At 41.8% G+C, this 27559-nt stretch overlaps 1 protein-coding gene across 6 annotated transcripts in view; it reads right to left on the bottom strand.

Annotated features, from left to right (window-relative positions):
- Positions 1-3892: 3892 nt before the first annotated feature.
- Positions 3893-27559, bottom strand: part of EBF1 (EBF transcription factor 1) — a 389138-nt gene continuing 365471 nt past the window's right edge. For 3 of the 6 annotated variants that reach the window (XM_042993469.1, XM_042993480.1, XM_042993485.1), the window contains exons 12-17: positions 20579-20644; positions 19402-19579; positions 18580-18759; positions 14728-14922; positions 14318-14386; positions 3893-6285 (exon numbers count right to left, since the gene is read on the bottom strand). In XM_042993469.1, coding sequence (XP_042849403.1) covers positions 14319-14386; positions 14728-14922; positions 18580-18759; positions 19402-19579; positions 20579-20644 — 687 coding nt within the window. In that variant the 3' untranslated portion in view covers positions 3893-6285; position 14318. The remainder of the gene's footprint in view (positions 6286-14317; positions 14387-14727; positions 14923-18579; positions 18760-19401; positions 19580-20578; positions 20645-27559) is intronic. The other 3 variants (XM_042993492.1, XM_042993499.1, XM_042993510.1) reach the window with 1 other exon arrangement.

Below are 27559 nucleotides of genomic sequence, written 5' to 3'. Positions count from 1 at the left end.
GTGGTAAGAACAAATAAGATCTACTCTCTCAGCAACTTTGAAGTCTATGATAACACTATTGTTGACTACAATCACAATGCTCAATACTTCTAATCCTATCTATTTTCTTCCTTTCTGTCCTCTTGGTCCAAGCTATTCATTTTTTGCCTTGAATGTGCACTGGCCTCTTAGTTACCCTCCATTTCCCCTCTGCCTCTCTTCAACTCATTCCCTATGTGGCAACGAGGGAAATATATGTTTGATCCCTGTTTACAACGTCTGCGACTCACCACCACTCATGGTTACAGTAAACATCCCTTGTCATATGGATAGCAAAAGAAGAGAAATGAAGGAGGAAAGACAACAGACTCCGACAAATCCTCTGAGGGCACTTGCTCTAACAGGGAGTGGAAAGGCGGCACATTGAAACCAAAGTGAGGTCAAATAGTTCTTTTCTTTCCTTTAAAATGGGATCGGATTGTGGGCTGATAAGAAAGTACTTCTGAGTAAGGAGAAATTGATGATTTTGGAGAGAGAGGGTAATAATTCTAGCAGCAGCAGTCTTGAGAAAGTGTGTGATATGAAGCATGCTAGGGGAGGCACAGCCCTGAGCATGGTGTGTTGGAGAGACTTTACTTCTCTAGAAGTCTACCTAAAAGTGAATTCACTCGTGGGAGTCTTTCTGCAAGGCAAAAGGAGATGGGGGGAGAATAATGTATACATTTTCACACTGAATGTGGCCACTGCAGAATATACAGATTTTTTTCCCAATTACATATTCCATTTTCCTATATTCCCATTACTTTCCATTAATTTTAGTTACTTTTTTCTCATATAGCCAAAGGTACTGACCACGGCCTTCCATTGTCTACTTCCCTTTATCTGCTCGCAGAGCTCCTATTCACACCGCTCAGGCATTCCCTCTTTGCAGTGTTCCTTGATCTCCATGGATAGGGCAGATCACTATGACCCTCATGTCAGGCTATGTAAACATCTCCTTTAGTAACTTGTCTTTTGGCCAGAAGTCCCAAACTAACATTCTTGAGGCTCATGGATTTTGTATACCCAATGAAGTGTTTTTAAAACACTATTTTTGGATTAGATGACAACATTTTTAAAAAATGAAAATTTCACACCAAAAAGAAAAAAATCCAATACTACATATAGCATTCTTGAAAAATGAAAGATGGACCTCACTGGGCCCACATTCCCATGTGGGGGCAACTGCCTAGAGCAAGCAAGGTGCTCCCTGCTTTTACCCCAGCTCACCCCCTGTTTGTTTACCAGCAAACACAGGGCTGTGAATTTATGTGCCAAGCTGAGCTGAGACTTGGGCCCAATGGGCAGGAAGTATGACTGGTTTCCCTGTGTATCGTAGCATCTAGTTCAGTGCCAAGCAGCATATATCAGGTGCTCGGTATGTGTCGTGAATCGAACTTTCCAAGTTCTGCAGTGTCCTCCTCACATCTGCATACTCTAGTCCCAGAGCCTTTCTGTTTCTGAATGCACAGATCCATCCCCAAAGTTCACATCCTTACACGTGCCTTCATTCCCTTTACCTAAGGTGCCTGCCCTAACCTGGTTACCTAATCCGTCACATTTCCTCTCAAATGTCACTTTCTCTAGAAACCTTCCCCAGCCCTTCAGGTTAAGTCAGATCCCACTGTAATATACTTCCAGAGCACTCTGGACTTTTTCTTCATTGCCATTGTGCGTTTGTTAGTATGGACTTGTGTAGTGGCTTAACATCTGTTTCCCACTCAACTATAAGCTCCATGAGGGCAGGACCAGCGTCACTGCTCTCACTGTGGAATCTATCACACCTCACCCAGTGCCAGGTGCATAGTAAATCTTCACAGTCTATGTGAATGGATGAGTGAATGAACGCTTGCAAGAAATAGGCCTTAAGGAAAGTGGAGGCCAGTGTGTAGAGGTGTAGATGTCTGTTTTCTACGGTGGGGCAGTGTGACACGCATGTGTCTGTCACTCTCAACTTTCTAAACTGCTTTGATGGGCATAGATTTGTCTTGTCTGAGACTGTGAGTGTTCTGGGGGCAGGAGCCTCTTGTTAATTTTTTTTTTTTTTTTTACCTTCTGTATCGAATACAGGGATGTGCATCTAATACAGAATTCCAAAAACAAAAGAAAATGTATACTAAATGACCAAACTAAGCAACATGTATTTCCTTTTTAAGAAAATGACGATAGCTTCTCTACTTATTAACTTGTTCATTACACTCTTTCACTACTTCCAGTTGGGCTCTATTCTAGAACAAAAGTGTATCAACGATGCCCACCACAAATGATCGAGATGGTGGTTGTGTGATGGCCTATTAGCCCTGGTCATCAAGTTTCTGTGGTCTATGGCTTATTTGCTAAGTTTTTGAGGCCTTTTACAAGCATCATTAACCTTATCATATCCAACAATTGCAAAAGCAGGGAAAGCATTGGGCGGACAACTGGAAAGACTCATGGTTTTGATAGAATTTAAAGTGAAACCATTTAACAGGAGAAGGTGCCTACTGGGTGTTTGGGGAACGTTTGGCTCCAGATGAGGTTGGTTTTATCCAGCAAAGTGTCTTATCCACAAGGGATCTAAAGCTGTAGATCATAGAAGCTTCTGAGTTCACACATGCCTCCTCATCAATGAGCCAGGGCACATAACTAAATTGACCAGAAGGCTCACTGGGACTAATTAGCAGCTGTATGTGAAGAGCTTGGTTCAGACTCGTAGCATGGAGGATGGCATTCTAGAATGGCCAGATCCTGGACTCACAATTCAGTCACTATAGGGGGATTGCACTGCTTGGCTGGTAAAATCGTTGAGGCTCCTGGCTCCTCTGTGGGCCAGTGTGCACATGTGCGCATCCATCTGCTGCCGCCAGAGGGCAGCAGTACGCTGTGCGTGTGCAATTTGCATCCCAGATTGGCAAATCCCCAAGGATTTACAAAGAAAGAGAGTGGGTGTCTCAGGACTACCCAGATTTCTTCTCTCTGGGTGTCAACACTGGTCTGAGTAATTGCAAACACAGACCTTCTACATATGTTGGACTTTGGCTCATCTGAACTATTGAAATGAATACACAACTAGAAGCTGCCATCACAGACAGGAAGTAACTTTAATTAAATATTGTGAAAGTTGAAAAGTTTTTACAGCTTGAATTTTTGCAAAAAAAAAAAAATTATAACAATCTCTACAGTAGTTAGGTTCTCTAACAATTGAACTGTACAGTGTGTGTCTATTCAAAAAGTTTGATAGGAAGGTGAAAGGTTAGTAGACTCAGAGATGACTTCGTTAAGCTGCATCCTAGTACAATGTGAGGCCAGGGCGTGTTAGGCAATCCAGTCATCCAGAAGCTGTATTTTTCCCCCAAAACTGAAATCTTAATTCTCTATTTCATTTTCCTCTTAAAGCCATATTCTGTATTTAGGGGAACATCTTTTACTTGTAGAAGTTTTGTGTTGAAGAAAGAGGGTCAGAGGGCCAGAACATCTTTTCATCTAATCAATATAAATAGAGGCAACAGAATACAAATTATACACATTTTAAAGGCTCTTTGGACTTTCAAGAAAAGTTCTAACCACTACACATGGCTGACAGATGGGTGGCGTTTGTTGTCAGGGTCTGAGCCGGACACCTCACCGGCTGACCATTCCTTCACAAACAGTTAAGGGGCTCACCAGACAAAATATGGCTTTAAATTGTATACATCTTCAGGCCAGCGCTTACCACACGAATTCAGACAACTTTTCTGAGTACCGAGAAGCAATGCGTCCACCTTGCTTACATTTTCCAGTTTTTTTATTATTATTAATCATCATTATTATTATTTCTCACCTTGAAAAATCAGCTTTCCTCCCCCTCCCTTCCCTCCCACAACCCCCCTCCCCCACCCGCCCCAACCCATAAAAATCGCACTCTGACAGTCTAGTGAAAACCATTGCAAAATCCATATGGGGGCATGCACAGTTGCAGCATTGTTGTAAATTTCTTGCTCTACTAGAAAAAGTTACATTGTCTTAAGGTAACAAAACAGTTCTTTTGTGCTTTTCCATTTCTTTGTTTTTTTTTTTTTCTTTTTTCTTTTTCTTTTTTCTTAGAATGTTAGTGATGACTGACAGTTCTGGTGCACAGTTACAATGTACAAGTGAAATGAATATGATTTGCATTGTTAAGGCATCCAATCTGCTGGTTTATATTTATGTGAAAGACAGAGGAAATATACAAGCAGACTTAGGAAAGAAAGTATGTTCATTGATTTCTATGAAGTTTCTCCCCCGAAATTCAATGCACAAAATGCGTCACTCCAAAGGGAGAGATTCCATGCATATTAATAGAGTAAAACAGCATTAGGGTTTTTTTTTTTTTTGTAAGCTTCCAAAGCAAAGGATACATTTTTTTTAATCTACAGAACTAAATGCTACAAGAATAATATGCTACTATTTTTTTTTTTTGCCATATATTGGAAAAAACTTCTTAACTTACAAATAATACAAAAATAGACAATGGCTTTTGGGTGGAAATAAAAAAAATTGAAGCATGGTTTAAAACAAAACTAAAAATAACTATAAATGAAATGTTTAAAAATCACATTGAAACAGCTAATACAACTGTAGGTGACCAAACAAATACGCACTTTTCACATAGCAAACGTACACAATAAAATAACCTGGGAGTGGGAGGAAAAGGAAGAAGGGGAAAGCAATGTACAAATTCCAAAGATAAATACATTATTTATATGGATATTTTACAAAATCCCCTTGAAAACAAAAAGCCTTTTAATTAACTTTGCAAGTATGTGCAAGCTAAAGGTAGTGAGCTTTTTTTTTTCTTTGCAAAATATGCAGTAAAATCTTTTTGTGATATTGAAAAACTGTCTTAAGACATTAAAATGTATAAATAGAACGACGACTTTGGCAAAAATCACAAAAAATCTACAGTATTTATAACTACATACAAAACACAACAGCAAAGAAAAAAATATCAGGCAAACGCATCCTCAGAGCTTTGCTGCGTCTTTGCTATTTATTCTTACTTTTAAGAACACTTCCCAGATAATGAGAGCAAAAATTCCATAGAACAGAGAACTATGTTTTGGAGCTCTCAACCTTCTTCTCCTTTCTCCCAGTTTCCTTTTACTCTGAATTCCAAAGCACTTAACCTGTCCCTCTAATCTATTATGTTACAAATGGTGAGGGTCACCGATAGAGGTGTCATCTCAAATGGGAAATCCGAAATACCTGCCATGTTGCTTTTGTCAGCTTTTGGAGGATTGGTATGAAGTCAGCATTTAGGATGAGTCAACTTTAAACTTGCAAATGGCGGCGTGTGAGTGGGATTTTGGCTTGATGACTGGAGGGCAAAATGTGGAATTCTAATTCTGTGCCTGGACCCTGTTCCGTGCAGTCTCATAGGGGATTCTCACACAGTATGTGTGCCATCAAGCTCTCCAGAGGCCATTGGCTTCAGAAGAAGTTGACATAAGTAAAAGAGAGAATTATATCAGGTTTAAATATGCAGTTTTAACCATCTGTCTAGAGGCACTGGATTTTTGAGTAGAAGGGAAAAATGTGATCACTTACATCACTTTTTAACTTTCCAGGCTGCATTTATTTACACAGTTACTTAAGACAACAATACAAAAGAGATAAATAAGCTTGCACTGCTAAGGGATGGCATGTTAAGTTAGATATTGAAAATGCACTGTCTGAGCTAACTACCATTTGATATGCTTTAAGGCGCAAAAGCCGACCCTTAGTTTTCTAAAAAATCTAACTGGCATTCCTATTCTGTCCCATACAAGCTTTTTTTTTTTTTTTTCTTCTTTTCTTTTTTTTTTTTTACTTTTTTGTAAATATCACCACTTCATTCTCCCTTTACACAGCTTTAAAAACATCATAAATTAAAACATGGAGTCTTATTTATAGTGTCCCTTGTATACAGCTTTACGGTTTATAAAAGACAAATGATTGCAGAGTTAAGCTTAAAAAAAAAAGAAAGAAAATGAAAAAGTGGATTTGCTTTTATCAACACAGAATAAATATATCCCCCAAATACTTGGGAGGTACAACTTTTAACCAACACTGCACTTGCAGAACCCTTCCAATTTCAGTATTTGCAAGGTCGGTGATATTGTTTGTTTAAAAATCTGCAGTTATTGTGATTCCTCTTAAAAAGGCCTGAGTTAAAAGTTCCACTCGGGGACTTGTATCAGATTACTCTCTGTAGCAGAATCCAACCTCTTCATTAATAAAATTCTTCAAGGCAATTCTTTCACATGGGAGGAACGATCATGCCAGATATCGCTGTGGAAAAAGAAGACAAAAGTCAATGGTTTTGCATCCAAAATTCTCACTGAGGAAAAAAAAAAAAAAGATGGGAAAAAACACCCACACACCACTATGTTGGTTGAATATTAGTCACAAATGTGCTCTCATCTCCCCTGGAATGAGTTTTTGTTAGAAAATATACATGTACTTTATTAAAAATGATAAGTCAGCCTGTGTATGTGTCTTTAATGGAACAGAAGATGCTAAACATCCTTCCAAATCTGATTTCAATCTTAAAATATAACTGGAAAGTTGCAGAGTTTGAATATCGCTGGGAAAGTTGCAGCCCCAAACCTTGCAAACTAGTGAGAATTTCCAACGTGTCCCTCTTTTTGCCCCTCCCTGTGACTTCCGTAATATAAAATAAAAAACTAGTTCATCCCACGGCTCTGTGCTATTTGCGAAGACTGAATACTAGAACAGCAATCTGAATGCCTATATTTCATCCCTCATACCGGGGAGAAGGAAATGCCAGCCACCTCAGGCCTTGTTCTGGGGAATATGAAGCTGGGAGAAAATGTGGAGGAGGAGGGGAAGGCAGGTTTGCATGAACCTGCAGGATGTCTCCTATACTACTGTTGCACTCAAGGTTCTGGAATGGTCTGACCACGTTCTTAGAAAATTATAGCCTAGGAAAGCTGGGGCGAGATCCTGGGGGAAACGAAATCAGTTTGGGGTAATCAAAAAATCTTTGGAAGTGCTCTGAGTTAGAAGCCCGCACACAGTGGTATTTAGAAAAGCACAGAATCCGACAGGCCACTGTTCCACCTCTGGCTTTCCTGCTTTCTGAGTATGTCTCCCAGAGGTAGTTACTTGTTTCCTTGAACCTCTGCTTCCTCAGCTAGAAAATGCAGTTAACGGTATTTGCAAGGGCAGTGATATTTTTAGGGTTGTTGGAGATTTAAATAAAATAACATATGTGTGGTGCTTGGCCCAGCGTCAGCTCCAGTAAAGACCTCATGAGGTTAGCTGCTATTACTTTTAACCCATCCCTTCTGCTGCCAAACTAGCTGTGTGACCTCATGCTAATTGTTTAACATCTCTGGTTTGTGTTTCTTCTTACATCAAAAAGGCACCACCCCATACAGCATACTTCATATGCTGAGCATGAGGAATGAAGGGATGTCTATAAGAAAGTTAAAACAGTATGGCAACTTTGAAATATTTTGGGGTAAGAGCGATGCGTCCATTAGAAGCAAGAGGCAGCCATCTTTTGCTTCCAAAGATGAGAGAGAAAGTCATTGCTTTCTTTTTGTTGGCAACTCTAAATTTAAATTGATGTCCTTGTCAGTGATGACTGAGTCTAGGAAGTGGCTCTCTTCGTGTCCCAACTCTCAAGTCCAAAAGAATGTGCCTTTTTTAAAGCAAACCCCAACTACTACAAATCCTGCTGCAGACACGGGGAGGCTAGGTGAGCCCCTGAGCCCTGCAGTCCCCACACCCCTCTTGTTTCCCCTCCCCCACCCCCAACATTTTAAATTCAATTAAAAAATGTATTTTGCCAAACACTTTTTCCGTTAATTTTTAAACCCATCTGTATTCACAGGGAAATTTAATCCACATGTTTCTGATTCATATACACGTAAATCATCCAAATGTTGTTTTGCAAGAGCCGTTCTGCAGTCCAAAAGCTCCTGGAGTCTTTTCGTAAGCCCTCATAAGCCATTTTTCTTAGAAACAGGAAGTGTCTCTTGCCAAATGCAGGCCAACTTAAACCCCCAAAGATTCGAGATCAGTTGGAAAAGCAGTCCCCCTAAGATTCAAGTGAGCCTTAGATCTGACTGAAACGGGGAGCTCAGACTTTCAACCCAAGCTTTAACTTGAAACTCCAAGATGCTATAGCTCCAAAGGCAAGGGGGCAGGGGCTCTTTGCACTGTGACAGCTCAGCCCGGCTCTGCCTCCCTAAGGATCTTTCATCTAGGCTGGAGGTGGGTTCCGGCACCCTTATTAAAGACAGGTCTTTCTGTGGGAGTTCTAAGCCTCTGGCAAGAGAAGCAAATCTTACTTTTGCCTTCCACCAAAATCTACTTCGTGTGCCTGGCATTAAAGGGCAGTGCCCTATTGGACAGCCAGCCGGGTAGCTCAGGCAGTGTCAATACGATGCAAAGCAAAGCAGACAACTGACAAACTTCCTGCTGATTTGGTCAGTGGGTCTGGCCAACATTTATTAAGTTTATTAATTGGGCCCTGAAAACATCAGGATTTTTTTTTTAATTCTGGATGGCCAGAAGGAAAAAAACAAAAAACAAAAAAAATAAAAAAGATCTAGCAATCTAGGGCCCCATTAAAAGTTATAAAGCAAAGCTAACTGATGTGCTAGTCCATAGCTAACAGTGCTTCTTAATCTGGATGACAGGGGGTGCAGACTCCAATGCCCTGGGAGCCCAGACTGGGAACATAAGTGAGCGATGTGCCCCAGTAGGGATCAAAGCGACTCTGCCAAGGGCATGCCTTCTTTAGAGCGGGCTCCCCCAACGCTGCTGTGCAGAAATGCCTGCTCACAACCACCAGCTTTTCTGAATTCTTTCAAGAGAAAATGGAGATCTGAATGTTTTAAAATACAAAACAGCCCAGTTTATACATGTTAGCGAACAGTTAAAATTAAAAACAAACAGACATATTGGAGGGTATCTAGGGGGAGGCTTTGGCCTGTCCATACCTTCCTACCGTGCCTTTGTTGGCCCTCAGACTTCTCGTAGAGCCTAGTAGACACCATGGAATCTCTCTCCAGAAGAAGACCCATATGTACCTGCACCCAACACTCTGCATAGAACACTGGGGTCACAGCTCCCTACATCTCATCTGTGACTTCCTAAACTCCAGGTACAGAACACTTCTTGATGAATACATTTTAGGACAAGATCGCTGTTTGTAGTCTGTAAGCTGCTATACCTGTGAAGAGACCTTTTTATAAAGTAATCCCACTGCATGACTGCAGGGAAGCTCCTGGGTTTATAGGAGCTGTTTTTCCTGTATCTGTGCTTCAATCCTCAGGATTACTTACGTGGGTGAGAGGGATGGGTGTTTGAGGCTTGGAAAGTTCCAGAAAAGCCGTTGGCACACTGACTCGCCCAAGTCGGGCCCATGAAGATTTCCACAAAGACACAACACTGTCAGAGAGTAACACATGCCAAACTTCACAGGACATCATCAGACCGAGGTGGCTCTGCCATTTTCCCCGGCGGCAGGGTGATCATGTTCTCTGACAGAAGCTCAGAAAACTATTGGTTTGAAAGGCCATGCATTTTTCATTAGGGTTTTCACATTTTGGTAAGAACAAAGACAAAATGAAAAGTTTTGCAGAGCTGGGAGAGTTTGGAGTGAGGGTGGAATGTGGTCTTCCTCGAACCACCACATGTGTAGGAATTATGAGCTAATCAGGAACAGAATAGGGGGAATATCTTGCACAAATTGAGCATGTACATGGTGCAAAAGACAACTCCACACGATCGCTGTGGGACTGCAAGATATCTAGAGTCAGGTAGGGCCAGCCAGCCTGAGCTATAATAAGGTGAGGAAAGAAAAAATTCAGTGCATGGGTACAATTTTTGTGAAATCACTCTGGTCTTTTGTTTTTAATTTTTCACTGCAGAGACTGTCCAGGACATGGTTAGGGTTTAAAATCACTACCCTGGGGGGAGGTCCAATCGCATGGTGACAGCCTCCTTGGGGCTGCCTCTCTCTTGATTAATGAAGTCCTCTGAGGCCTGAAATTGCATAGTAGCCATGCTCTAGGGAGCATAAGCTTTAGGAGAAGGGAGAGGACCTCTCCAGGACAATGGCTGGGCACAGTGGGTCACTCGAACCCTTGACCTATGAAAATAGACACACCTGGGGAGTCAGGATCAGTATTTATCAATGACTTTACCTAGATAAGAACAGAGAAGATTTCTCTGCATTTTCTCTTTAAATCCAAAATACAGCCACATTTTCCAAAGTTTTCCATGGGATATTAATTGGTCTTCACATTTGGAAAAGGGTTCTCTGGGCAAATAAGTTTAAAGAACTAAATAGAAGACTTTTTGTTTGTTTTGTTTTTTGTTTGTTTGTTTGTTTAACTGCAGGATGTCTCAGAGCTTTTAATAAACTTAGGTACACTGTGTCTCTCCAAGACAGGGATTCAGTAAGCACCACTTTCTAGATTTGTTTGACCACAACACTTACACTTTTTTAATAGTATATCTTCTGAGATTCCAGAAGTGCTGAGATAAGATTCGTTTTATCCTAAAAAAGTTTCTCAGACATATGGTAATTTGTCCAAGGTTTTATCTACCTGGTAAAGAAAGCCAGTTGGAATCGCAGTAGGAACTTTGAATCATAAAATCTTTGTAAAGAATGGAGTTTATGACTTCCTTGCTTAACCTTATCCCCACTTCTTGGCCCCTGTGCTCCGGGATGCCGAGTGGCTTGCTGGTTACTGTACGTTACTCTTTGGCTCCAGTTATCTTTAATCCTCTGCTTGACATGATGCCCCCTCCCCATCTCCCTCTGCCTGAGTCTCCCTTGCCCTATCTCCAAGGTCCAGTTCAACGGCACCCTTCTCTGTGAGGCTCTTCTGAATTCCCCCTAATCTTCCCCTCCTCTGAATTTCCACAGGTGGGTGCCCAGCCTCTCCCAGACAGACCTGCTTGCTTTACTGTGGTGTTATGTTTCCTTTACCCCAGGGAAAGATTTTAAGGTCAGGATTCTGCAGTCCACATGGACCTCACCCAGTGGCTTGACTTTAGTGTGGCCACATAGCATAGGGGCTTACACAGTAATCAGTCTGCCAGGCTTTTAACCCCAGGCTCTTCCAATTTGCTAGCTGTGTACCTCTGGATGAGCCATCTTGGCTCTAAAGCTTGGTTTCTGCATCTGTAGAAGGAGGACAAGGAGGAGCCTACATCAAGGATGGCTGGGAAGAATACATGATATAATGCAGAAGCCAGGCTGGGAACAAGCCCTCCCATGCCAGCGGCTGTGACCATCGTCATCACCATCATGGGAGATTGCAGTGCATGTTCGTTGGGGAATAAACATACACGCAGTCACTAGAGAAGGCCATGACAGGGCTGCTGAGAAAAAGGCCTTTAAGGAGTTGGCAAAACAAACAAACAAACAAACAACCAGTACAATTAGTAGAGTGGTAGCTGGGGGTACACAGGTCTTTAAAACCCTCAACAGCCTAAACATGTCACCTCTGATCTTGTTTGTATGTCAATTTGCTTGATCAACACTTCTTTCATCACTTGCCCTGTCTTAATGATCACAGTTCTGAACTAGGAGGGCCTACATGAAATTACTATAACAATGAAAAGGAGAAGGAGGAAGGTCACACTTCAGAGGCTCTCACCACCCCCTTTCTGTAACCCGTCTATGCCCTTTCTCCACAGACCAGCAGAGTTTAGAAAGCTAACAATGAGGTCATTCTCCAGTTACAGGTCTAGGAGCCCACGTCCCAGCATCCCTTTTGTCAGGGGAGACTCCGAGACCTCAGGCAGGAGTTCCCGGGGAACAGTGGCACAGCGCACCTCCGGCCACAGGCATTGGGTACAGAGGGCCAAGGCGCAATTCCAGGCATGGGGGCCCTGGTGAGCGCGGCGGCTGGGAGTGGAGTGGGCAGGGACAGGACAGCTTAGAGGAAAATGGTGTCAGTTAATTTGACTTGAATCTCTCTACTCATACCTCCTCCCCTGGCGTCCCTCAAAGGTAGGGATGTTTGGTACATGACTGTGTTGGGAAAAAAAAACAGCAGAAAGAAACCCCTGAACACATGCTGAATTAGAAGGAAAGGGCAATGTCGTCCACAACAGCAAATCCAGCACAAAGTGTGGCCCTGAATTTCACCTCGAACCCTCCCCACTGTGCAGCCATAAGTGAAAAATGTGACAGAGAGATGGTGATTCAGCCACTTATCAGAACAGGGGAGAATGGTCTCTGCACTCTTGGAGCCTGTGAAGACTTGGGTTAGAAATGCCCTGGATAACAAATGAACAAACTCTGTATGAGTCCTTGTTTTGAAGCCATTTCATTGTTACTTAAGAGCACCTGTACACGCACGTGTGCGTGTGTGTACGTGCATGCACACATGCATGCGGACACACACACACTAGCAGAGAGATGTCCCCTAAATCCAGGACATTCTGCAGTTTGGGCTGAGTCCCTTCCTGCTCCCTGCTTGGTCTACACGGCAAGAAGAGACCTGGCCTTGCCTAAGGGCTACCTGCTTATGTCACCGCTGGCCAGTAATACAGCTACTGACCCTCCAAGAGCTATGGGCCTTTTCTTCTCAAACACCACCTGTCAGCTCCTGATTACAAACCCCATTCTACCTTATTTTGATATCAAATCTTTGTTTAACGAGGGTGGTGATAAGCAACTCAAGAATGGCAGATTTCTGCTTTCCGTATTTTTTATCCTTATTTAAACTAAAAGTTATACTTAGGCATTACATCCTTAGTTTGCCAGCCGGAGGTGTACTGAGGGTGACAAAGCATTCTTTTTAGCTGAAAAAGAGTCAGATTTGTATGAATGGGTAGCTCCCCTTTGTAGGGGTGGGCATGACGCATTGTGAATAATACTGTCTGAAATGTAGTTCCATTGTCAGATTCTTTTCCTCTGCCCTCGAAGATGGCTTTGCCAATGCATGTTCAAGGGAGGGACACAAGCATGTTTTACTGGGCATGACTTTGGCTGTGCTGGGCAGCTTTGCCAGCAGGTTTCTGAAGAATGTTTAGCAGAGCCTGCATGGAGTCTGAAAGGCAGAGTAATTAGAAAGCTCAGGTTCTGGAGTCACACAGTTTGGGTTCAATTTCGGCTCTATTATTTATAGCCGTGTGACCTTGAGCAAACTGGGCCTGAATTTACCCATCTATATAAAGGGAATAGTACTGACTTCATAGTTTCTTTGAAAGAATCAATATAAGATTATATCAATGTAAAGCATCCAGTACCGAGTACATGTATACTCTGTATAAATAACATAAACAATATACATATACATAACATACATACACATAATGTGTGTGTGTGTGTGTGTGTGTGTGTGTGTGTGTGTAAGAAACAGAGCTGAGAAATCCCAGATGGGTATGCAACCCTCCTGACCCCTCTCGACCCCCATGGCTGACCTCCATCAGTGAAGATGGCATGACAACCAATGAAGGAAGGCACTGTGGGGAGCTGTGTGGGGGTTAGGGGTGCAGACTCTGCTGGGGTTTATATTCATCTCCACCATTTACAGGCTGTGCCTTTAGGCAGGTGTTTACTCTCCTTAAACTTCAGTTTTATCATCCGTACAATGGAGATCATAATATCCTCATATTTCACTAGGAAGTTGTTAGGATTAAGTAAGATAAAGCGTGCTCAGTGCTTAGCACAGCGCCTGAAACACGGTTCAGTGCTAAATAAATGGCAGCTGATTATTTTATTGATCTTATTTCCCTGCCAGATGCCTTAGGAATCCTGGATGCATCCTTTTTACCCCCCTCTGAGTAATAAAGTGCTTGGGAGAAAGAAAGAGGAGATGAATTTTTGAGCTTGAGTTTGAAGCCAGCTTTGGCCACACACTACTGCCAGAAATCAAGCAATTTCATAATTTCCCTAACCTCGAGTTTTCTCATCCATAACGTAGGGGCTTTGAATGCCCAACACACGCTCCTGCTGTGAAGGATGAATGAGCTTGTGCAGGTCAACGGTACCAGCACGTAAGAAAAATGTAAGATACAGTGGACCCATTTTAAAAAGGGTGGTTTTTTTCCCTCAATGAATAGAGAGGTCACCTCAATTCTTGGTGACTCTTATTTTCCATACTCCGTGATGGGGACAAATATTGAACAATTTTAATATGACCCAGAATACTCTAGTCATATTTTGGGGGTTCTGGTTCCCAATAGTCAGTGTTGGGCCTTTGGTCTATAATGCTCTAACCTCAGGGCTCTGGTCAGGCCATGGCTCACCCACTCCCCGTGATCAGCCCCACATACGTTCACGCTGACACAGTCAACAGGTAGGGAAGGTTGAGTGACCTACTTCAGGAGAATGCCAGTCCCGGGAGAGACCCTGCAGTGGAGAACTTGCTAGAGTCCACAAAAGACTGGTCTGATTATGGCGACCACAGGGAATGAAAGAGGAGAAAAGAGAAATGATGACATTAGTAAGTGGAAACAGTATTCTCAAGCAAATCCCGGGCCTGAGCAGAATTGCTGGAGTTGAAAGAGGACTGCTCAGGCAACTCCAGTAGAGGAGGGATGCGTGGGGCTAGGGGCTAGGGCCCAGGGCCAAGGACAGTGAGCACAAAGGAACAAAAGAAAGGAGGGCAGAGAGAAGCAGGCTGGCCCAAGGCTGATGCCCTTGCACCAGTGACGCATCTGCCTCAGGCCCTGGGGGGTCGGGGGAAGGGGGTGAAGTCAGGGCATTCTGTTGGCGTGGGTGGGGCTTACCTTGCAGGCTGTTCCCATTGGTGCTGGTGCAGGTGGGAGGCGGGGAGGTCTGGGGTCTGACGACTGGTGCAAAAGCACTCTTCTGTTTCACGGCTGAGACCATGTTGGCTGGTGAGAAGGAGAAGATGCCCGAGGAGCTGCTGCAGTTGGAGGGGAGGCTTGTGGAGGAGGCCATGGTGGGGCTGGATGGCACGACTGAGTGGGGCAATGGGAAAGGAGAAATCAGCCTCTGCTGGCATCTTGAGATGAGGCCCTTCACCCAGCCACCCTGCTCAGGCCACCCTTCCAGCATGACCCTTCCCGAACTCTTGGGATCTTGTCTGATTTCATCACTTAGTACTTGGCACGTGCTACCTTTCATTGCTGGTGGTCTTTTATGTATTTATTGTGGGCCTACTATGTGCCGAGCAGTGTGCTACGCACTGGGGCATCCCAGGCCAGGAAACAAAAGTGCTCTCATTAGGGATAGAGTAGCACAAAATAATGACAAAGGTGACCCTGCCAATTCTGCAGAGGCAGGGAAGAGAACCAAAGAAAGCTTCATGGAAGAGGAGTCAAGGGAAGCATTCCAGGTGGGCCTGAACTAAGGTTCTAGCAAAGTGGCTGGGGATATAAGAGGCAGGAGGAGGCCAGCCTGAGACAGCATGGTCACTAATGGAATGAGAGATGTGAGGAAGAAGGGTAGGTGGAAGGCCATGTGGACAGACTGCCACAAGCAACATTTGTGGATAATGCAAAACTACAAGTCAAAGTTCCAAATTCTTTCTATCCCCCATGGAGCTGTACATGAATGCTTGTGAATTAATAGGCAGTAGGATAGGAGCTTTATGCAAATACTCACAGTCTAGTAGTAGTGGGAATGTGGATTATCGATGATGGGAGAATTTTGGCAATTCAGAGAGGGAGAAAGCCTAGTTGCTTGGAGACATGAGTTTGGTAGATGCACATTCTCTACCAACACGGTCCTTTCAGCCTGGCCATCCATATCTCGCTAGCTGCTAATAGTCTCATGGTTACTTCAGGAGACAGATTTGGTACAGAGTGAGTCCTCTCCACTCAAGACCAGTATTTTCATACACTCACCTTCTATTTCCTCCATCTCCTGGGGACAAGTATAAATCCTGCCCAGTGATTTTCAGGCATTTCATTGAAATTCTAAGTACTTCCTTCTACTGTATTATTTTTCACATTATGTAATCAACATTACATACTGCTTTATCATTCACAAGAATCTTCATGTCGTTTTCATCTTATGTCACTGCCAAAGCAATCTTAAATTCGGGCCTATTACATCCTTTTTATACCTGAGCAAGCCGACCAAGCTGAGTCTCAGAAAATAGTTCAGTGACATGCCCAAGGGCCATAGCTAGAATGCAGGGGAAGCCAGGAACCAAACCCAAATTCAGTGTCCTTTCTACTACACCACCCTGCAAAGGAAACAAATAACCAGGGGAAAAGGTCTCCTTCCCATGAGCCCCCCAGAGAGTCTAAAACGCTGTGTAGGTGGCTGGCCTTCCCTTGGCCTCTTGGCTGTGGAAAGTTAGGGAAGCGGGAATCAAATGGGAAATAAGCAGCAATTGCCATCAGGGGGAAATGACCCCTTGTAATCAGCCCTCGGCACTACACAATCCAAAGGCACCGAATGCTTTACGGAGCAGAACACAGAGCCGCCATCCTCAGAGTTTTCACAAACATTTTCTAAACTGTACTTTTTCTTTTAATGAGGCCAGCATTTTTATACATCTCTTAGGATTTGTAAATGTGAAAATACGCTCAATAATAACACCCATTTAAATTGCAAAACTCCTGCACTGGAGGTTTGATTTTTAAATATTCGTAGACTTGAAATCCTGCTGGTTCACTGAGGAAGGCAATTAATCTCGTTGGCAAATGCGATCATTATGTGTATTTAGAGGTGGGGAGTTTGAGGGGGGTGGTTAACAGAGGAAAGGGTGAAATATAGTCAAGCAGCTCCATTTGTTATAACGTTATTAGTTATCAGCCACCACACCAGAAAGTGTGTTCACCAGTGGAATGTCTTATTTTATTTTTTATTCTGTTTGGAATTTTTCAACATGAGTGGTTTATGAATAATTAAATATTATGGAAGCAAAAATTCAAATCAGCTGGGCTTTGTGTTTATTGTTTTATTTGCATTTATGCAGATAAAACCATCCCATCTGAGAGCCTATTTGAGAATTTAATACTATATTTGTGAGCACTGAGGAAATCAATTAATGGAAATTAAATGTTGGAAGTTTCACAGTCCGACAGATGCAATCTCGGGCTGAAGTTGCTGCATGTCTGCACCGGCTTGGGAAGACAGCAATCCAAGCCCCTAAATTGAATTGCTACCATATAGCAATTAGTTTATTGATTTAATTAAGAATGCCACCTTTTAATTTTCAGGTCATGATTGAAACATTTTCTGATTGAGTAGATGGGAGAACACTGAAATGATAGATCTATGAGAAACAACCTTTCGATGAATCAAAATCCAATGTGAAACTGGTCCCAAACACGGACTCTTGAGTAGGCAGACATAATGTATGCAGATTATTTGGGGAAATTATAAATGTTCAAAAAGCTGCTGATTCCAAACAGATAAAGTGGAAATATAAAATTTAGCACACACAGAGCATAAAAATTCACCCAGAAAGTAAAAGGCTCTAAGTATTACTTTCAGAAATAACCACTCTCAAAAGCCAAGAATGATCTTTCTTCTTTCAAAGGATTAGAACGCTCCACATTTCCAATATTAGAGACAGCATGGTTTTTAGGTTTTTTGTGTTTTTTTTAGCCAAGACTCGTTTTTTAAAAATAATGAATATTCTTTCATTTAACAACACATCTTCTATCATTCCACAAATGTCTAAGAGTTTGGCCTCATTTTACAAAACAGAAGAGTTACCCACACTGTCCAAGATAAACTTGGTTATCTATGTAAAAATCCTCAGAGGCAGATAAAGAGACTGTAGAAACACAGCCCGGGACATTTTATAAGTAAAGATGCCAGTTCCCTGAGGTTCTTTAGATACAATCTAAATGTTGCACCAAAAAATTCTTTAAGCTCAACTTCTTTAAGACAAGGAAGGACATGGCACCAAAAAAATAATTCTTGTACATGTGTGTGTTTTTTTTTTCATCTTGCCAAATTATTGGAAAAAATAAAGTGGTTTGTTTTTTTTGTTTTTGTTTTTTTTGGTCGGTTGTTGTTATTTGTTTTTAGTACACATCAAGCACAGAGGAGAAAAATTCCAAGCATTTAAAAAAAAAAAAAAAGGAGTCATATTCCTAAAGGGAGAGATTTTAAGTTTTAGACGATTGGGACTATGCTGCAGTAGCAGCATAACTTATTATTATGATTCCATCATCATGATTCTTCAGGTTTACTGAACGTGCCTCTTGTGGGCCAGGCATCAGGACAAACTCATCACATGCATGATTTTATCTCACAACAACTGTACGGGATGGGTGTTAGTTCCTTCCCCATTTGCAGATGCGAAAACTGAGGCTTGGAGAGGAGAGAACTTGCCCTTGGCCACCAGTCAGTGACTGGTAGAAGCAGGAGTCAAACCCCTCCGCAACGGGACTTGAAGCTTGGGTCCGGGCGATGACATCACACCACTGCTTCGGGTTGCAGCACAGTTCTGGCCAAGAGGGAGACTTTGGGATGAGGAAGGTGAGCAAGGGAGGGCAGAGACAACGGCGCCTTTCACAGCATCGCCTGGGGCCAGGCCTTGAGTGGTGGGGGTCCTCAAACTGAGGAGACCTACACAGTGGGCCACACAGCGTGACGCCCAGTTAACCGAGCAACACGAACAGAAGCGCAGGACACACAAGTCTACTTACTGGCGTAGGGCGAGTTGGCAGCTGAGCCGTTGAGGAAGGTCGGAGAGCCGCCCAGGTTGGACATGGCGGCAGTGCCGTACCCGTTCATGCTCGTGGTGACGGAGTTATAGTTGGTCTGCTGGGGGGTGGTGCTCGGCACGTACCCGTGTGGTGACACACTGCTTGAGTTGCGGGTGAAACCTGAGGGGTAGGGGCGAAACCGGGATGAGGGTGGCATTCCTGGGAGCCTCGGGAAAGGAAGGTCTCTGTTTCTTGCCCCGCTGCCGCATCCCAGAGGGAAGGGCTTGGGTGATTCATGTGTGTGGGTTGGTAGTGCTAGCTCTGTGATTAAAATGGGAAGCGAGCAAAACACACATTTCTTAGGAGATCATAAATACTTAGCAGGGCCGTGAGAAGTGGCAATGCAGGGCCTATAAATTATCATTTTGGAGCAGAAATAAATCCCAATCTAAGAGATGTACCCTGGAGTTAACAGGTTCTTATTCCCTGGGCGAGGATGATGTGCTTTGGCCCCTCAGAACTTTAATTCCAACCCTCTTTGCGATCTGTCATTCATGGTTTATGGTGAAAAGTCAAATGGAGAGATGGCTAAATGCATGCCTCCTTTCTAGCCCCCGAACCAGACTGCCAGCTGCGAGCACTATAACCCAAATTCTACAGTAATATCTGATACACAGAAACTAGGAATCTCCCCTTTCGGAAAAAGATGTTTTTAAATAAAAATTGTTTTATGCCAAATAAGTGGTAGGGGTGCGGGGTGGGGAGCAGTCCGAGGTTGGGAAGGGGCAAGGAAACGGGGAGGGAGAGGAACAGGCTCCTGACCCTGATTGGTGGCCTGTGACGCCTCCGAGACATTCACAGCCAGTTGTCCACTGAAGGAATTCACGCCCATCATTCCCGCGTGGACCGAGGTGTTAGTGAGGGCCGGTAGCTGGCTGTGGTTACGGGGGACACTGTACAGAGCCTCTGCGATGTCAGCGGCCCTCTTCAGAATAATTTCCTGCAAAGTAAAACAATACTCCGTTTAGCTACCCTTAGTCATACTCCCAGGAAAGCCATTTTTTCCCCAGTGTTTACTATACGACAGGCCCGGTGCTCAGGGTTTCCAGTGCTCTAACTGCAATACCTTCTGCAACCTCTCAGCAAACCTGGGACAAGTCTCATCATAATGGGCCCATATCACAAATGGGGGACTGAGGCTCAGAGAGAGGCCAAGAGCTCACATAAGGACACTAACCTATTAAGGATAGAGCTGGGCTGCATAACCTTGTTTGACTGACTTTGAAAGGCCATTGTCTTAGCCCCATATTACTACCCTTCCATATTACTACCTTCCATATTACTACCCCGCATGTGACAGCATCATGGCATCCCCCCAACCCCCACCCAGCAGCCAATAACACACAGGAACTCTGGTGGTACATACATACATACACACACACACACACACACACACACACAGAGGCTACAACTCCTCTCCCGTACTAAAGCTAAGGGCAGGCTGTAGATAACTATCTGTGTCCCTGAGTATTAGTGGAACTGTGTCCCCTGGACACTGATTCAAGTCACACAAAAAAAGAGTGAATGATTGCCCAGACTCCTGGTTTCTAGAGCAATTTGAATCATATACATGGAGCTGCTCTGTGAATAGAAGCAGACAATTATAGTCAGGCCTTATCATTCTTTTTAGGAGAGGAAATTAAACCCCCTTTTCCTCCTAAATCTGCTTGAAAACCTGAGAGGAATAAAATAAAACGCTGGTAACTCTCTTCCTCAATTATGAAGTACATTCCCATGGAAAATTTGTTTTAAATGGAGTACCTATTCTCATAAGGAAATGATTCCATTGAAAAGGTAATAAGAGATTTACAAAATAAGAAAGAACGGAATAGCCTTATGTCTCACGTCTGGATGACACGGAACTCATGCAAGTGGTTTTGTGTTTTTCGCCCTTTTTCAACACAATAAGGAATCCGAGATCTTCAACAGTCGCGCTCACCTGGTTGTTGTGTGGCATCCCATACAGCGCTTCCACCAGGTCTGCAGCCCTTTTGAGTATTACTTCCTGTCAAGAGAAAAGCAGATACAGTCGTCTGAGTGAAGGCCACTTGTCCTCATCTCTTCACAGGACCACGTCATAGTCCCCTCTGGCCATACTTTGCCAACACACTGTTTTAAAGGCAGTAGCTTGGGAAACCCCAGAATGCTGTTAAATCACCAATTTATCCCTGTTCACATACACACTTAATTGAGTCAAAAGGTGAGCATCATTGGTACTGGAGGATAAAATACATCACTCAATAGTCTGCCATAGGCACGGTAAAGCACTCATATGTTTATTGCTGAATACAATTGCGAGGTCATTTACTAGATTACTACAATCGATGTCATTCAGTGCATGTTATGAATCCCTAAGATGTGTTTATTTAGTACTTAATTGCTTATTCCAGGAACCATGACCTTATCAGACAGGTCATTTTCGAGGGATTTCCAATCAATCTTTGGCTACTGGAAGCATGTAGCATTAAACTTCTTTTGTTTATCTCCCTTGTGTGGTAGAGCCATGACATAAGGGAGTGATGGAGTAAACTCACATTCTGGGGCAATGCACTGTTTGTCAGAGGCTCTTACAGAAGGATTCTCCTGCCCCCGGAAGCTCCCTCTGCACCAATTTTCATGACTGGCACAGTCTGTTTCTTTTATAGCAATTCTTTGCTATTTCAGTACTGTTTGTCATTTTCCCCATTTGCGCATTCATTCTCATCCTAGATATATGCTCTGCTTTTCATTCTAGTTGAAGAAAAATGTTTCCCTCTTTTCATTTAGGTAGGCTTCTGTATTTAGCTTGTATGCTTGTTTCTAATAGCACACTCTACAAAAGTGTGTGTGGTGGTAATTTTTTTCATTCAACCAAAAGAAGTCACTCTGTCTTCATTCTGACCTAATTTTCTTCATATTCATTTAAACTGGAGTATGAAGAGGAAAGTTAGGCTTGTAAAATGGAGGCTAATCCGAGAACCAAACATACAGGCATGATTATCAGAGGTGATTTGCAAGAAGATATGTTTACTTTTTTTTCCCTGTGGGTAAAGTTTCAAGAAGTTAAACTTTAAATATTTCACACAATAGATTTCTTCATGGAGAAGCCGTGCTATTCGATTTTCATATACTGTAGATGCTGATCAGAAAATAGGGATATAATTACATTCATTTTGCTGTCACCATAGCCTCTTCAAAAATCCTTGAACAACTCTTGAAATGACAAGCTTTTAGATACATATTAACATTTTTCAATTTTAAATTTTCTGTAATATAAGATAAAATAGTTGTCACACTGCAGTAACTACTTATGACATATATAATGTCCTAAATTCAAAAATGAGATAGAGGGGTTTTCACTTCTCAATAAACATTTATTGAGCCTTAAGCTGCTAGATCCTGTTTGTAAAACAGTTCAGTTATTTTTTATATAAGGAATGAAAAGCATTATATAATCAATGAGGTTTGAATCAATACATCCGAAATAACTTATTTTTTTCTTTAATGCAAGCTACAAGATAATTTACCACTTTTTGTTTGCCGTATTGTCTGACCACACCGGTTAATAATTTACTACGGTATGGGCGCACTAAACCCTATCCCCATATCAAATTCGGCCCGTGCTGCTTTCACTAAAACCTCATGGCGCTTAGGAAAGATTAAAACAAAACAGGATCAAGTTAGTTTATTTACTAAGATTTGACTTCTCTGGGTCTATGTTCATTTATTTCTTCAAATAAATATTTATGCCAGTGTTTGGATTTGGCAGAGAGGGTATTTTTCTTTCTTTTCATTTTAGGGAAAAAACAAGATGACGTGCAGTTGGAAACTGCACTTGTGAATTTCAATCTTGGAACACTATCATTGAGGACTCAGACCAGTGCTTATTTTAATTAATTACACAGAACCAGGGAGGAGGGAAGTTCAAAATAAACTCCAAGATCTTTGAAGTTTTTATAAACCTGAAAAAATTTCAGCTACTAGTGTATGCTATACAGTTTACTCTCATATATTTTTGACTATAAAGGTTTTTCAGTGACATAATCCAATTGTTTCTTTTTCTGCTTATTCAATACCCAGAGCTCTCATCACCATTTAATCCTCTGAAAATGAAACATGTGAATCTTGCTTTATGAAGTTACATCCTTCTTCTATCCACGGAGCTGGGTTATGCTTTCCCAGTAGGCACACTGCCATAGGTGGGTCTTCAGCCCTGCAGCACTTCAGACCAGCAGTCTTGTAGACAGCGAACCTGGATTTCTTGCCCTGAAAGTGATTTCCTTAAATGATACCTTGCCCATTTTAAAATGTCCTTCACTGCAGTATGGACTTTGGGATTTAAGGGAGAGCCCACATTTGGTTCAGCTCTGCCATTGTGATTCAGCTTCTATTAGTTATTTCTGCAAATGGGAAGGAGAAAGGAAATTTCTGGGTCCTCTATGAGTTAGTGCAATGGACCTGCAAGGTGCTTGGATTTTGGTGACCAGAAAATTGCTCTCACCTCCATGTCATTACGCTCCCAGTGAACTAGCCCCCAAGCGTGTTTGTGTTGGGGATCTAATATATTGCCTTTCAATCAGAGCTGAGAGCCACTGAACACACAGACAGAACATGACGAGCAGGTCAGGAAAGCAATAAAGATTTTACAGAGCTGTCCAAGGTGCTAAATTTACTCAATAATGGGTTTGGCACCATAGTGTTAACCTCTCATTTACTACCAGTTTGAGGGACTAAATTGAAGTAGCTGACTTCATTTACCTTGAAATGTATATTTTATGACATTATGTAAGTAGATTGAAAGGGCACTGCAGTTTTAACAATTTAAAGGCTAAAGCATGTTTAAGATGAAACTTGAATATTTATTGTATATTGCACTTAAAGTATATAGAATGTTAAAATGTATTGATTAAATTTGTAAAAGGCATTATAAAAATGACAGGTAGTATAAAAGATGTATGCCTTTTAAAATCAAATTGATAGTGTATGCTATCTCTTCTGTGGTCACAAGTGTAATTTTTTCGCAGTTTTATATGGTAATTTGAAAAATCTGTAATTTCACATTAGGAAATGATTGAGCCTGGGATGTTAAAGAAAAAAAAAAAAAGAAATTTCCCATAAGGGGAAGAACTGGATGTTTCATATAATCTTTTGTCTCGGAAATTGTTCCTAAAGTCTTATTTTTTGTGGCATTAGGAGGAAGTATAGTATAAGGCTCCTTCCATTCTAATATGCAATTTTAATATTTCTGAAAAGAAAGAACACTTGACTAGTACTAATATCTAATTTTTCAAGGCATTTATTTGTCAGGAGAGATTTTCTCTTCTTTTCATAATGTTTAAAACATCTCCCTGCTTGCAGTTTAAAACATGAAGGTAGAGATTAGATTCTTCTAAGATAATTAATCCTATCCTTAGATTTAACAACATATCCCATTGGGGAATAAAGAAGATAAATACTAGTATCCTAAATATTGAAAAGCCCCAGAGTCTCCTTATAGAGCTAATGCTTGTTCTCCAATCTACATCCTGATTCAGACTATTTTTCTTTTCATGGCCTTGATCTCTTCTCTCTTAAAGAAACAAAAAATGTTTACTCCTTAAAATGAACAACTTTCACTGATCTATTTTCCCTCACAGTTAAAACCTGGCTTCCCCTGTCCTATTATGACCATTGGTTGACGATAACGTGAGTGGGGTCTGCAAAGAAAAAAAGGGATAAGCTATTTAGAGTCTACAGAAACACTGGGGAGACTCAACTCTGAGAAATAGTTCAAGCCTAATTGTTATGGGTTTTTACTTATGTTTTGCAGCCTTTATAATAAAGATGCTGAATGGGCTGCAAAGACAGAAGGAAGATTCATCTTTATTTCCTATGTTGCAACCCCCTCAATTAGCAAATAATTTTTGAGCCTCTTGTTGCTCCAGTAGTCAACAAACTGATACTACTCTCCAGCACTTTTCAAGGCACATTATCTTCCCAGAATTAAGGTACAGGGTTCTATGGGGGTTACAAGAGATTCTCCCCATCATCTGGTCCTACCCTCTATATCCAACCTCCTCTCCCTGCACATCTGAAGAACTGCTCTCTATTCTGGTCTAGCTAGTCCTCCCTAGCCTAGAAGCAAAACATTGGCTCTTTCCCATCTCTAGACCTTCACTCCTTTTGCCTTTCCTTTATCTGGAATGCTGGCTTCATTCTGTGCCCATTCTTAACGCCTTCTCGTCCTCCAAAGCCTGGTAATGAAGGTGGTGGTGGTTTGGTAATGATAAAAATAACTGTTGTTTATTGAAAGTGGAACATTAACTCACCCAGTCTTCACAGAGAGCATCTTAGGGTACTGCCCATACCACCATTTGGCAGGTGAGGAAACTGAGACTCAGAGAGGTCAGCCAACTTTCCCTGAGTCCATATAACTGACATTGGCTGAGCAGGGATTCACCCTCAGGTGTCAGACATCAGAGCCTGTGCTCTTGAGATTTACACTGTTCTGTCAGAACTGATTCCACCTTCACTGCAGCTTCTAATCTCTCTTATTCTAACTCTGAAAAATAGTGCTGAATATTCCATCCAGCACAGCACAGAAGTAGATGCTGCGGGGTCCTTTTGCTCTGATTTTAACTATGTTAGTCTTCATTATCCACAACTAGACTGTAGGCCCTTTGAGGCCATGAATATCTAATCATCTTCTCTAAGCCCCTAGCACAATGTTCAGCAAAACACAGGCCTTGAGAAAGTCTCGTTGAAAAGTTTATTCTAAGATAGTTACTGGTTTTTTAAAGTACATGCTTAATTTATATGATGAAATGACAAGGGCATACATTTGGCATGGTTTATAAAAGCACAAGACTTAAATTTGGTGTTCTATTTGGCTCCAGACCTCTTAATCCAATATATAAATTCCCCAAGGTCAAGTCTTGATCACTGTGGGGGGTTTTTATGCCACTTTTTTTTTTCTTTTATGAATTTGCTCTTTTACTCCTGCTGGCTTGTGCTTACATTTTAATTTTGTGATTAATATAATGAATCATGTTGGGTACAGACATTATCTCAAGTTATAGACTGTTAGCAACATGAGATTGGTCTTGATATACATCAGCCTTTTATTAACTGTTCTCTTACACCCTTAGAAATACTTAGGTATTTGCACAGTCTTAGGAACCAGGCACATCATGTCTGATATGCAGATATGGCTAATTCATCTTTCTTTTGAGTTCATGAAGGTAAAATCTCTAAGGATTATTCCCCTTCCATGTGAATCTTCTCTTCAGTGTCTGCCCTCAGATATGTAGGTAAAAACTCATATGCACTGTCTACATCTAGCCTTCCAGGGTGAAGTGGAAGGTTCTCTAATTGTCCAATATGGTGTCCCTTTATAAATCCAATTCAATGTTTTGAGTAATTCAAACCCAGATGAGCAGGGGATGTGGCCTGAACTTTCTCCTTCACTCAGAGCATATATTTCAGCTCATAAAGCCAGAGGAATATCCACTTACCAACACAACATTAATTTCAAATTTTAGAATCAGATTTTGAGATTCTGGGCACCCCCTTTGAAAATTAAGGCCCAGGATACTTCAGAAAATTGTGAGGACAATCTGTGCTTGGCTTTATGCTCTCTCAAGTGGGAAATGTTTTGCAGTATGTAGAAGAAAACAAAAGCTAACCTACAAAGTCAAGCTAAACTTGGGTGATTCCTGAGAAAGAAAAACAATACCTTTCTGTCACTGCACATTTCCCTGACACCTATTTATCACCAATCTTCTTTTGCTTTATCGGGGGATTCAAGATGCAATGGGCCCAAATATCGGCAACATAAAATGGAGTGGAAGGCAGAGGCTTCCCCCACCCCAGCTTAGAGGCGATAAGCATCTATCAATGGAATCAGCATTAATTTCATTTGCCTTCTCACTGTAGAGTTTACCAATGGGTCCAGATTTTGAACAGTTTACTCAGCTCACGAGCCTCTAAGTTCTAGCTCTTTCCCCATTTCCTTCTGAAAGTCTGGGCGACACTGCTGATTGGAACACCTGAAAACTGAAAAATTGATTGGAAGTTTCTCACAGCCCATTTCCTGCAGAGCTGGATGTACAAAAGAATAAATACTAGTTGTACTGAGAGGTAACTTCTGTGGAGGGTAGTTTTAGATCCCAACTTCCTTCGTGTTTATTCAGCCAAATGGAAAATTCCACAATGGTAGACTTTGCATTCTAAAAAATCATATAATGAGGGCAGTGAGGGAAGGAGTAAAACAAACCAAAATAATACTTGAGCCCTGTTTAGTTTCCGATCCTCTGAGACATTCCTCAAATTTTTCATTTTTCTGGTAATATGAACTCAAAATAGAGCTTACCACAGAGCATTAGAAACCTTTTGTGCCACACTTTAAGCACTCTTTACTCAGAAGCCCTATGACTGAGAAGAGTCACTTACATCTAGCATCGATATAATTAAACATGTCTCCGTTGAAAGGGGCATTCTCATTATGGCTAAGGACCACTTTAGAGTAAATTGAAATGGAAAGGAGGAGCATAGATGAGGTGTAGGTAGCAAGTGGTTATTTCTAGGGAGGCATAAAATGCCAAATGTGTAACAATTATATTTTACAACCTTGCATTCTAAAGACTTCATGGTATTTTATTATATAAGAAGCTTCAGCTGAAGCTTACTGAATGTTCTAGCACATGCACATTGCCCATATTCTTCAAAGAAAAATAAAATTCAAGCCACAATTAAAATCTGCAGAAATTTCCACAACAAAGGAATTAAATAATCTGAAAGGGTCTACTGCTATTAATACAAGAGGCATTGAAGTCGTTCTAGCCCAGTCTAAAGAAAATGTGGGGGGATTTCTGAACCTTCTCTAATTTTAAAGTTGATTTGATGTTCAGATTAAATGAGAGCACTCTTCCTTCTCAAACATATTATTATGTATCATCGTGCC

This window comes from Panthera tigris, chromosome A1 (assembly GCF_018350195.1).
Source record: "Panthera tigris isolate Pti1 chromosome A1, P.tigris_Pti1_mat1.1, whole genome shotgun sequence".
Lineage (NCBI taxonomy): Eukaryota > Metazoa > Chordata > Mammalia > Carnivora > Felidae > Panthera > Panthera tigris.
This window is presented reverse-complemented; position numbering and strand designations above follow the sequence as displayed.